Source organism: Labeo rohita, chromosome 23 (assembly GCF_022985175.1).
Source record: "Labeo rohita strain BAU-BD-2019 chromosome 23, IGBB_LRoh.1.0, whole genome shotgun sequence".
Taxonomy (NCBI): Eukaryota; Metazoa; Chordata; class Actinopteri; order Cypriniformes; family Cyprinidae; genus Labeo; species Labeo rohita.
Window position 1 is genome coordinate 8,115,164 of NC_066891.1, and position 13,120 is coordinate 8,128,283.

Below are 13,120 nucleotides of genomic sequence, written 5' to 3' on the forward strand. Positions count from 1 at the left end.
ACAAGACTGGAGTTTTTCGACATACCCTAATTGTGTTGACTGTATTTACACACACTGCGCATGCGGATTGCAGAGACGAGACATGACGAGCAATTTAGCTTAGAAAGTATATAAACTGTCACTTTGTTTAGAAAATGACCGATTGTTTTACAACATAAGACCTTTCTTCCTCGGCTGGGATCATTTAACGCTGCATTTAAACTGCATTTTGGAAGTTCAAACTTTGTGTCACCATTGAAGTTTACAATATGGAGAACATTCCTGAAATGTTTTCCTCAATTAACATAATTTCTTATTGACTGAAGAAAGAAGGACATGAACATCTTGAATGACAAAGGGGTGAGTAAATTATCTGTACATTTTTGTACTGTCTTCATGCTGTATAGCATATAATGTAGTTTAACTTGGGTAACGTTACAAGAAATCAAACAGTTGAGATTTGCAATATAGTATATATTGAGTAAAGTAAATGTACTGTATGTATGCAGGTTGAACTGGACATACTTCCAACTTTAAATAAAAAGCTATGCTATAATATAGCTGCATTGTAGAACAAAATAACCAGGCAGTTGAGAAAGCTCCTGCAAAAGTCACCTTCAGAATGCTAAGGTGTCCTAATGGATTTTAATGCAATGCTTTGTGGTTGGTGTGGTGTTTGGGTGTTTGCTTGCTGATATTCTGGTCTCTAGATGTCTCTTCTTTAATACAAGTCCATGTTTTTTTTTGCCTGTTTTATCGGCCACCAGTATGATTGTGTTTTTTCATGTCAAACTTTAATACTTTAGGCTTGAGAGTGTTTTTTTTCACATCCTGAACCCCAGGTTTTATGATTCAGGATAGCGATGCCGCCTTCGCAGGAGGAGGGAAAGATGGAACAGGTCCAATTTATTTTGTCATGTCTTATATTCAATGCGATTTTATATCTGTATTTTGCTCCTCTAGAACAACAATACATGAACTGTCACCATGACTGACACATCACTAATGAGCATATTGTGTACCTTGCTGTGTATTTTCATTTCTTCTCTGAAGCTGTAGGTTTTCTGGCATCTCAAGGACGGCGGGACACAGGCGGTCTTTTGTATGCAGGTGTAATGAGAGTCTCCCACACCCTGTTTCCCTATCCATCTCTTGCTTTGAGTTTGTGACTGGAAAGCTAAGCAGAGATTCACCTCAAAGGACAATTAAATTTCCCTGTAGACGGCTTCTGTTAGAGAGGTTCCTCTCATCCGAGGGCTCGCTCGCTTGACGCTCGCTGGCTGGGTAACCAAACAGGAACGTATGCAAACTGTTTTTTCACCCCCGTCCCTTTCACACACTCTCTTTTCTGGCCAAGAGGTTCAATGTGCCATCTCCTGAAAGCAATTGAGGAGCGTCGCAGCAATACTGCCCATCACTAGCCGTTAGAGAAAGCGTCCAGAAGATATAAGAGTATTCTATCTTCCCGCAGGGCGCCAGAGTTTTATTAAAATTAAGGTTAAAAGTCTGGTCACTTCCAAGATGGCTGGAAGCTCAAATCAAATTGACCAAAGGGGATTCAATTACAAAAAAGGACAAAAAATACTATGAAACCACAAAGTTTTTTATTCAAAAATGGCACTGTGGTGCTATATAAATTTTCTGTTCTATAATATTACCAATGCAACATTTTTTGCTTTTTAAATGATAACCCATGGTCCACAGTTGGTTATTTGTTAGTATACCATTTTGGGTAACAGATGCCTTTTAATACTTTTGAATCTCAAACATTTTAAAAAGTACAAATGTTGGGTATTTCTTCTTACAAAAATACTATATATCAATAATATCTCAAGCTACTGAAAGATTTCGTCATTTTTAACCACGCCAGTCCATTGTTTGGTTGTTTAATTTTACTTAAATAGTTTAGACTATTTTTGACCAAATTAAGCACACGTTCAACCATATGATGCCCAAAATTGCTGTCTAAGTAGTCAGTTCTCTAGATTTTGAGACAAAACCAAAGTAGGTTCTGATACATTGTCAAAACAATAAATTAAAAAAAAATAATACTAAAATAACATACAAACATAAAATAAATAAATAAAATGGTGATATAAATAAAATTTGATATAGTGAATGATTACTATTTTATCATTGGGTACCGTGGTATTATGGAACGTGAAATATTTATGGTACTTTTTTGTTTTTGTAGCAGCATTTTTGAGCATCATAGGTGGATTCAGACAAACATTTGATGGCCAAAAATAGCTCACTAGATTTTGACACAAAACCAAATTCTGATTTACCAGCAAAACAATACTAACTAATTTAATGTAAAATACAATTGTGCTTTTAATTAAAGAATATTTGGTGCTTTTTTGTTTATTTAGACAACATTTTTGAACATCATAGATGCGCTTAGACGTTTAAATTGAGCATTTAATGGCCAAAAATGCCAGGAAGACAATACTTACTAATTTATTAATGTAAAATACAATTGTGCTTTTGTTTAGTAAATGATTGCCGTTTTCCTGTACCATGGCATTATGGTACTTCAGTTAAAGAATATTTTTTCATTTAAATATTTTTGAAAATCCTAGATGCGCTTATATGTTTAAATCAAACATTTTATGGCCAAAAATGCTATTTATGTTGGCAGCTCACTAGATTTTGACAAAACCAAATTCTGACTGACTGAGAAAACAATACTAATTTATGATTGTAAAATACAATTGTGCTTTTGTATAGTGAATGATTACCATTTTCGTGTACCATGGCATTATGGTACTTAAATGAAAGAGTACCATAATGCCATGTCATTTGACACAAAAACAATTTATGATTTACCAGGAAGACAATACTAACTAATTTATTATTGTAAAATACAATTGTGCTTTTGTATAGTGAATGATTACCATTTTCAAGTGGCATGGCATTATGGTACTTTAATTAAAGAATATTTTGTGCTTTTTGTTAATTTAGACAGCATGTTTGAACATCATAGATGCGCTTAGATGTTTAAATCAAAATTTGATGGCCAAAAATGCTATCTATGTTGGCAGCTCACTAGATTTTGGCACAAAACCAAATTCTGGTTGACCAGGATGACAATACTAACTAATTTATTAATATAAAATACAGTTAGGTTTTTGTTGAGTGAATGACTACTGTTTACATTTTCAGGCATTATGGTACTTTTATTAAAGAATATTTGGTGCTTTTTTTCCATTTAAACATTTTTTAACATCCTAGATGCACTTATATGTTTAAATCTTACATTTCATGGCCAAAAATGCTATTTATGTTGGCAGCTCACTAGATTTTGACAAAACCTAATTCTGATTGACTGAGAAGACAATTCTAATTTATGATTGTAAAATACAATTGTGCTTTTGTATAGTGAATGATTATCGTTTTCATGTACCATGGCATTATGGTACTTTTATTAAAGAATATTTGGTGCTTTTTTTTTGTTCATTTAGACAGCACTTTTGAACATCATAGATGCGCTTAGATGTTTACATCAAAATTTGATGTCCAAAAATGCTATTTATTTGCCAGCTCACTAGATTTTGACACAAAAACAATTTCCGATTTACCAGGAAGACAATACTAACTCATTTATTATTGTAAAATACAATTGTGCTTTTGTATAGTGAATGATTATCGTTTTCATGTACCATGGCATTATGGTACTTTTATTAAAGAATATTTGGTGCTTTTTTTTTGTTCATTTAGACAGCACTTTTGAACATCATAGATGCGCTTAGATGTTTAAATCAAAATTTGATGTCCAAAAATGCTATTTATTTTGCCAGCTCACTAGATTTTGACACAAAAACAATTTCTGATTTACCAGGAAGACAATACTAACTCATTTATTATTGTAAAATAAAATTGTGCTTTTGTATAGTGAATGATTACCATTTTCGAGTGGCATGGCATTATGGTACTTTAATTAAAGAATATTTCATGCTTTTTGTTAATTTAGACAGCATGTTTGAACATCATAGATGCACTTAGATGTTTAAATCAAAATTTGATGGCCAAAAAAACTTTATACTGGCAGCTCACTAGATTTTGGCACAAAACCAAATTCTGGTTGACCAGGATGACAGTACTAACTAATTTATTAATATAAAATACAGTTTTTGTTGAACTACCGTTTCCATGTACCATGGCATTATGGTACTTTTATTAAAGAATATTTGGTGCTTTTTTTCCATTTAAACATTTTTTAACATCCTAGATGCACTCATATGTTTAAATCTTACATTTCATAGCCAAAAATGCTATTTATGTTGGCAGCTCACTAGATTTTGACACAACCAAATTCTGACTGACTGAGAAAACAATACTAATTTATGATTGTAAAATACAGTTGTGCTTTTGTATAGTGAATGATTATCGTTTTCGTGTACCATGGCATTATGGTACTTAAATGAAAGAATATTTGGTGCTTTTTTTGTTCATTTAGACAGCACTTTTGAACATCATAGATGCGCTTAGATGTTTAAATCTTACATTTCATGGCCAAAAATGCTATTTATGTTGGCAGCTCGCTAGATTTTGACAAAACCAAATTCTGATTAACTGAGAAAACAATACTAATTTATGACTGTAAAATACAATTGTGCTTTTGTATAGTGAATTGTTTTCATGTACCATGGCATTATGGTGCTTTTATTAAAGAATATTAGGTGCTTTTTTGTTCATTTAGACAGCATTGTGGAACATCATATGTGCTTACACCTTTCGAACATTTTTTGTGATTTATGTTGGCAGCTCACTAGATTTTGACTCAAAACCCTATTCTGATTTACCAGCAAAACAATATTAACTAATTTGGTAATCTAAAATATGGCTTTTGTGTTGTGAATGATTAACGTTTTGGCATCATGGTACTTTAATTAAAGAATATTTGGTGCGTTTTTGTTAGTTTAGACAACATTTTTGTACGTTACTGATGCCCTTAGACGTTTAAATCGAACATTTGACAGCCAAACACCGACAGCTCACTAGATTTTGAGACACAGCCACAGTGCTTCCGATTTATCAGCAGATTCATAACTCGTGTATTGACATGTGGTGCTGAGGAGTACTTGAGTATTTTTTGCTATTTATACTGCGCAACATCGACGTTTACCACAGCTCAAGCGGATTTTAAAAGCCGTGGGCGTTTGGAAAACTGGATATTTGAAAATCGTTTCCCCACATCAATAGATTAAACGTCCCCAAAGGTTTCAGATCCATATCTGACACCACATCTCATAAATATTGGATGGCTTCTGTAATATTAAAAATTGATGTTTTCAATTTAAGTTTTCAAAGCGGAGTCGGAGTGTCCGCGCTGAGGGAGGGCGAGAGGAGGTCCAGTCAGACTCTCCCCTACCTGCCGATCAAACGCGCGCATCACTCTTTCCTCAGGTGCGCGAGGGGGTCTGACTCCAACGGACCGATGATGTTCGCTCTGTAAGGAAAGCCACATTTCTGCGCCAGTTTGGTGGGTTATATTGCACGTGTGACGCCCGAGACGAGTGAGACCCAGATTTTGGAGTCATTTGAAGACTTATCTCAAACTCCCGAGGAGCTGCAATGGCATCGATCGGGGAGTTTGATCCGTTAAATAGCAGCGTACCTGCCACCAAAATAGAGATCACCGTCTCATGCAGGTAAGAGCGAATATCGCTTATTATAGTATCAGTAACGTTAATATTCGTAATTCGGTACCTGTTTAAAGCTTTGTGTCTTTTCTCTCACGGCTTTCGCTGTGTATAATGTTTGCTCCTTGGAAAAATATTAACTACCGTTATTAAAATACATTTGAATTTGGTCGTTTAAAAGATGCCGTTAAACAAGCGTCTTAAAAATAAACAAACAGGCGACTGAGGAGTTCAGCAAAAACATTAACTATTGGAAAAATGTTGGGTATGTATCTGTGAAACACGCATCACTCTTCCTTGAGGGGAATTCGAGTTCCGTATAAATACCATGGTACATGAATATGGTAATCATTCAGCCCCATGGTATATAGGGCAGCAACAGCCAAGCCATTACTAACAGATCTGTGGCAATACTGTGGTACAGTCAGTGTTGGTAATACCATGGTACATGTCAAAAAACGTGATAGTACAATGTTACTTCTTTCTAGTTTTTACATAACTGGTGAAAGGGACAAGTCTCCAAAATATTTAGAATATATATTTATCATTCATTTTATATATCATTAACTTTTACATTAGGTCAATACTGAGTGTTTGTGAATGTTTGGTTTTATATACATATATGACAGCATTACTGTACCATAGTATTACCACATGCTTTTTTGTAAGGGTTTTAGGTGAAACTGTTTGTCCGAGTTTGTCTATTTACATTCATGACTTACGGACTGTGTCTTAAAATTGAACGAGTTCACTACGCAGACAGGATTTTTGGGCATTGTAGGTGCGTTCGACCCCTTTCTTGGTCATATGTGATTTGTGGAGTTATCATATGTTGCTTTTTGAGTCATATTTTGTTTTTGTTGTTTATTTGTGCTTTACTTTCATGCTTAAAATAGCTCATAATTGTCTTAAGCTGCATGTCAAGTTTTTGCTGCCTGAGGAAATGATTGTTTACCTATGTTTTGAGTATTTTGCATTTTGTTATTGTTGCTTTTCTTAAAATGTAAATTAAACAAACACTTATATAATCCAAAACACAGTTTAATCTGTGTTTATAAAAGGGCGACCTTTTTTAATGCCTGGCTGACCTCTTCCCTGACTGTGTCCCTCTGGACCGTTCTCTCCTTGTTGGACAGACACCACTGGCAACAAACAACAGCACAGACTCTTTCCTGAATAATGAATGTGTTGACTGCTGATGCTGTCTGTGTGTTTGCATAAAGCCTTCACTTCAGACACTGCTTGCCCAGATATCCAAGGGAGGTCTCTTTATACATGAGACACATCTGCGGCCGCCAGGCTCTGCCTGCTGAGCCTTCAGCAGTAATTTGGCTGAGGTGGAAGACGGGGGCAAGAAAATGGAGCAAGTGGTACCTCATGGTACATATTTCATAGTAGCCTGCTGGGATATGAATGCAACAGATCAGGATTTATGAAAAATGAAATACAGCAACGAAATGCTCTCTGCTTCTAGATGCCCAATGGGTTTTTGCTTCACTTTGAGGCGGTGTCTTGTGGCATGACATCTCAGCAGTGAAAAAAGTGTAGCAGGACAGGGTACAAATGGATTGAGTTTGAACTTAATACACTATGTGGTTGAAAGAGTATGATTATGAAAGTACATGAGCATAACATCACTTGCTCACCAGTAGATTCTCTGCAGTGAATGGGTGCTTTTGAAATGAATCCAAAACAGCTGATAAAAACATCTCAATAATCTCCAAGCAATCCATTCAACTCCGCTCTATTAATTAACATCTTGTAAAGCAATAAGCTGCATGTTTGCAAGAAACAAATTCATCAGGATGTTTTTAACTTCAAACCATTGCTTCCTGCTAAAAGACAGCTTCCTGCTGTCCATAATATTGCTTTCTTCAGTGATAAACTTGTCTCGTCTGAATTAAAAGAGAAGTATGCACAGATCAAGCACTGTTTACAAGCCAAAACTGTTCTAAACAAATATGTTGGTGGATTTTGATGTGAGAGGATAACAGGAGATATTCCTTTTCCTGCCTTTTGCGTGGAGAAAGTGTTATTATTGATTATGGGCTCGTATTTTGGTCAGAAGTGATAGTGTAAACAATTAACACATTTTTGTGTATCATTTGTTGTGTTCTACTAAAAAAAAAAGAAAGCCATATAGGTTTGTAATTAAATGAGGATGAGTAATTGATGACCAAATTTTTAGGTAACTAGGTAAAAAAAAAAAAGGTGAAAAAAGTGTGTAAGTGTGTGTGTACTTGTTTTTGCTACATTGTGGATAGTAAAGGATAGTAAAACCTGAAATTTTTGACATTGTGGGGACCAGCCTGCGGTTTATCTGAAAGTGTAACTATGCAAACATGTTTTCTGTGAGGCTAGGTTTAGGGTTAGGGTTGGGTTAGGGGATAGACAGTATCGTTTGGTCAGTATAAAATCTATAGAAGTCTATGGAAAGTCCCCACAGTTCACAAAAACAAACGTGTGTGTGTGTGTGTGTGTGTGTGTATATATATATATATATATATATATATATATTATTTATATTTGAGCTGCTGCAATACGTACAACAACCAATGTAATAAAACATTCCTAGATTCATGTTCATCTGTCTCGGATAAAACTGTTCATTCACTAAATCACAAAATTCTCTAGAATGTCATTGCATGGTCTAAAATTACAACCCAGGCTCATTGAAAAAGCGTGCCTGTGGCAACATTTTAGCAAAATGATAGTACACTGCTTTTTTGCACATTTTTTTGATGTGAAGCAGTGATATTGCACTGCTTCGTGTGTGTTTTTTTACAAAAATTTTTTTTTTGCAAAATGTACAGGAAGCAGTACTATCATTTTGCTAAAATGTTGCCGCAGGCTTTTCCAATGAGCCTGGATTGTAATTTTACATCATGCAATGACATTCTAGAGAATTTTGTGATTCTAACTTTGTTGCAACAGTTTGTTGACCACCAAGGGTCTCAATAGTGTAGCCTACTCATAGGACCTCGGTGTGACTGTGATTATGAAATTATGATTACGGGGCAGATTATCAATTAATAAAGACTTACTTTCACACATTTTCCTGTGCAATACTATGTTATTTTCTCAAAATACTTTTACCATGGTGTTGCATGTGATGCATCACATAACCAGCTCCACATGTTTAGATTTTCTAATGTGGCCAACTTGCATTGCACTTGCAATGTGGAGTGACCTGTGAAACATGAGTTACAATAGAGCTCAAAGACTTGTAGAATTAAAGGGGTCATTGGATGCCCATTTTCCACAAGTTGATATGATTCTTTAGGATCTTAACGAAAAGTCTATAATATACTTCGGTTAAAAATTCTCTTTTTTACACCTTTAAACACTTTTTTTACCTTGCCAAAATCAGCTCTGCAAAAATCATCCTGTTCTGGTCGAGGTTACTTTAAATGTTAATGAGCTCTGCTCGCCCTGCCCCTCTCTTCTCTCTGTGGAGTGACGAGCCTGTTTACTTTAGCCTCATTTAGCCGTGTTTAGCTGTTAAATTTGCTAACTAACAGGTTATTAGGAAAGGCGATCGCAAAGATTCATAAAAGACCCTTATACTCACTTCGGGAGGTGCATTCTCTTCACAAACAAACATAATCCACTGCATCTTCAGTGGCTCGGATGTCGGGAGTAAATGACAAACACTTTGTTCGTTATTACACCCAGCAACACAAAACCTCAATCCCTGCTCCGGGATAGACACAATGGAGGTCGGACTGTTACAGCTGATTTCGAACGGGTCTGAGGTAAGATGCTCATGTCAATCAACTGTCGTGGAAGTGGCCTCTGTTGGTGTGATGCCACACTAACAGGTATCTGAGAATGGCTCGATTTGAAAAAGGGGATATTATTTTTACCATTAATTAAAAACCACTGCATGGATTTTTATCGTTATAGGGTAGATGTGTACATACACTGCCAACACACATTAATGTTCAAACAACATGTAAAACTTCCGACTGCATCCGATGACCCCTTTAAGCTAAAATGTCATGACTGCTCAAACCAATGTGTTTTTACCTTATGTTTGCTTTTAAAACTATCCTTAGATTTAGCATTGGAGGTACATTATTTTTAAACGTAATTAACCATTTAACACCACTCACTGAACATTTGAGCTGCTGGAATACGTACAACAACCAATGTAATAAAACACCGTTCAGTAAAGTGCGGCTTTCACTGAATCACAAAATGTCATTGCATGGTCAAAAATTACAACCCAGGCTCATTGGAAAAGCTTCGTGCACATTTTGCAAAACTGTTTTGCACCTTTTGTGATGTGAAGCAGTGATATTACTGCACATTTTTTTGCTAAAATGTTGCCGCAGGCTTTTCCAATGAGCCTGGGTTGTAATTTTACATCCTGCAATGACATTCTGGAGAATTCTGTGATTCTAACTTTGTTGCAACAGTTTGTCAACCACCAAAACTAATACATTTTGATGTATGCATCACATAACCAGCTCCATATGTTTGGATTTTCTAATGTGGTAAACTTGATAGCTCACCTGGTACAGCATTGCACTTGCGATGTGGAGTGTCCCATGAAACATGAGTCACAACAAAAGAGCTCAAAGACTTGTAGAATCAAGCTAATCGTTACGGTTGTCTAAGCCAATGTGTTTTTACCTTACGTTTGCTTTTGTTAATCCTATCGTTAGATTTAGTGTCGGTGGTACATTATTTTCAAACACGGTTAACCTTTTAACACCACTCATTGGACATTTGAGCTGCTGCGATATGTACAACCAATGTAATAAAACATTCCTAGATTCACGTTTATCTGTTTCGGGTAAAACCGTTCAGTGAATGGTGCCACTCACTCAACATTTAAACAGCAAGAAGCAGTGTGCTATAATTTTGTTAAAATGTTGCCACAGACACGCTTTTCCAATGAGCCTAGGTTGTAATTTTAGACCATACAATGACATTCTAGAGAATTCTTTGATTCTAACTTTGTTGCAACAGTTCGTTGCCCACCAAGGGTCTCAATGGTGTAACCTACTCATAGGGCCTTTGTGTGATTATTATTATGAAATTTTGATTACGTGGCAGATTATCAATTAATAAAGACTTTCACATGTTTACTTAACAAATTAGGGCGAATTAGCGTGAAAGCGCAAATCCAAAACAGCGCAGATGGACGTTGAAATTTCTGATGGTGATTTACTAACAATGCGCAAATTAAAGAACACAGACGCAGCATCTCATTTACATATCAACCAACGCAGTATACGAAGCGCAGCACAAATTATCGTAGCTGCAAATAAAGAAATGAAGCCACAGCACTTTGAAAAGAACCAGAGGCCAAAAATGAAGGGCTGCAAGTTTTGATAGACCTGGTATTGCGAGACTCCTAACTGGGGGTTCCAAATTGTCTTTTATTTCCTGAAGCAAATTAAAAAACTTGGCTTGGAAAACGATATGTTCGGATGATGTGTTCTTCTGGCATTCCAAATAAATTCATACGGATGTGGAAAAAATCCTCTCTCATCTACCATGCGCTCTCTTGTCTCTGCAGTGCCTCCTCCTAGCAACAATAATTGCAGCCATTTCAAGTGCAAAATAGTTTTAAGACATGCTGTTTTGGGTGTTAAATAATGGCTTAAAAAATAAACGTTAGTAAAATGCGTTGCGTGATTCATTTGAATACTGTCCTCCCATAAATTTTGCATCTAAAAGGGAAACTCCTACAAATGCATAATCAGTAAGGTCAGGTGCAAACATAACTGTGTCAATGCCTTTTCAGCGTTAATTCGTCACTGCGCATCTTTAGTAAATCCTGACAATACTATTTTAACGCCAAAAGGTGGTTTGCGCTGGCGCAAGCTGTTAGTAAAACTGGGCCTAGGTTATTATCTCAAAATACTTTCACCATAGTGCTTGATTTGTAAACTAATACATTTTAATGTATGCGTCACATAAGCCGTTCCATATGTATAGCTTTTCTGATGTAGTAAACTTGCTCGATAGCTCACCTGGTGCAGCACTGTGATGTGAAGTGTCCCACAAATCATGAGTCACAGTGAAAGAGCTTAAAGACTTGCAGAATTAAGCTGGGTTGCCTGAGTTGTAATTTTAGACCATGCAGTGACATTCTAGAGAATTCTGTGCTACAAACTTTGTTGCAGGAGTTTGTTGCCTACCAAGGTCCTCAGTGGTGTAGCCTACTCACAGGACCTTGGTGAGCGGCAGCCCACTCATTAAAATTATGTCCTGGGCCCTGTGAATTTTAGCGTTAGCTCTTTATAATTGGTGTCCACATACTTTTAGCCATATTTAATTAGTGTTTTCCATACTGACGGTGATTTTCTATTGGAATTAGCATTGAAAGCAACCAGCAATTACAGTTTTGATGACTTTGAGTAGTTTACCGTATTCAGAACTCCACAGGAAAACTTTAATCTATTATGAAGTCGCGTACGAGCATTCAAAAGTGTTTCCACTTTGCAAGGCAACAAGTTAGTGAAAGAGTGTCTTTCTGTCACTGCATTATGCCGGCAAATTGTGGAAGCTGTTCACAGGGGAAGCCAATTCATCAAGGTTGTTTGTCACTGTCAACACAGATTGCAGCAGATGCCGTTGTGTCACTCGATAAGGGAGAGTCTGGAGGGAAACCAGAACGAGGTAATGTGTTGAAGACCTGGAGATCTTAAAGGATCTGTTGCGTGTGCTTGTAAATTCCTATCTTTCCTATCATATTTGGAGAAGCAAAGAAAAACATTTTCTCTGTAGATTTTTTTTGAATGTATGACTCAAGCCTGGCAGCATCAGAAAGGAAATTGTTGTACTGTACTGTCAGTCTGTTTTCCTTTGAGTGAAGATTTCATGGTGTCTTGTTTAAACCGAAGACAGCAGGCTACAGATATGTAGGTCTACTTGGCTCTTTTTGAGTGCGTCAAAGTTTGAATTATATATCAACTGATCTTCATAACCTAATTTGGAGGTTGCTTGCTGGCTGGGTGATTTGATTACATCCAGTAACAAAATTCAAATGTTTGACTAACATGATGAATATGCCCAAGAGTAATGGAGGCGAATGCATAAGTAAGAAGTTTGCTGTGCATTATTCCGGTGATCAAGGTCGTCACCTAAAACCCAGCGACCGAAGCCACACGGTATGTCGAGGGATGCCCCTCAGTACGGTGCACGTGAAAGCGCTCCCTGTTGATATGCCAGAGCTTCAGGACCCGTTTATTTGGGCTTAAAACGTCACAGCTGGCGTCACACCAGATGTCAGGCAATACCTCCTGTTGCTCAGAGCCGCATCCTGCGGACTAGAGATGGAATCGATTCTCTGCTCAGTCGGATGGATTAATGTGCTCTCTGCTGTACTTCCCTAGCCTTTCTTCTATTCCTCTATCTATTTATTCCACAAACACAATTCTCCTGTGAGAGAATATCTATGGGTTCCTGTTACTGGCCATCCATCATGTCCATTTTAACGGAGTCTGGCCTTTAAATTTAAATGCACCGTCAGAGACCAA

The 13,120-nt window shown here is 36.7% G+C and overlaps 1 protein-coding gene across 1 annotated transcript in view; it reads left to right on the forward strand.

Moving 5' to 3' along the window:
• The first annotated feature begins 5,040 nt into the window (after positions 1–5,040).
• The window catches only part of cpne9 (copine family member IX), a 71,141-nt gene continuing 63,061 nt past the window's right edge, over positions 5,041–13,120 (forward strand). The window contains exon 1 of the mRNA XM_051096906.1: positions 5,041–5,633. Coding sequence (XP_050952863.1) covers positions 5,557–5,633 — 77 coding nt within the window. The 5' untranslated portion in view covers positions 5,041–5,556. The remainder of the gene's footprint in view (positions 5,634–13,120) is intronic.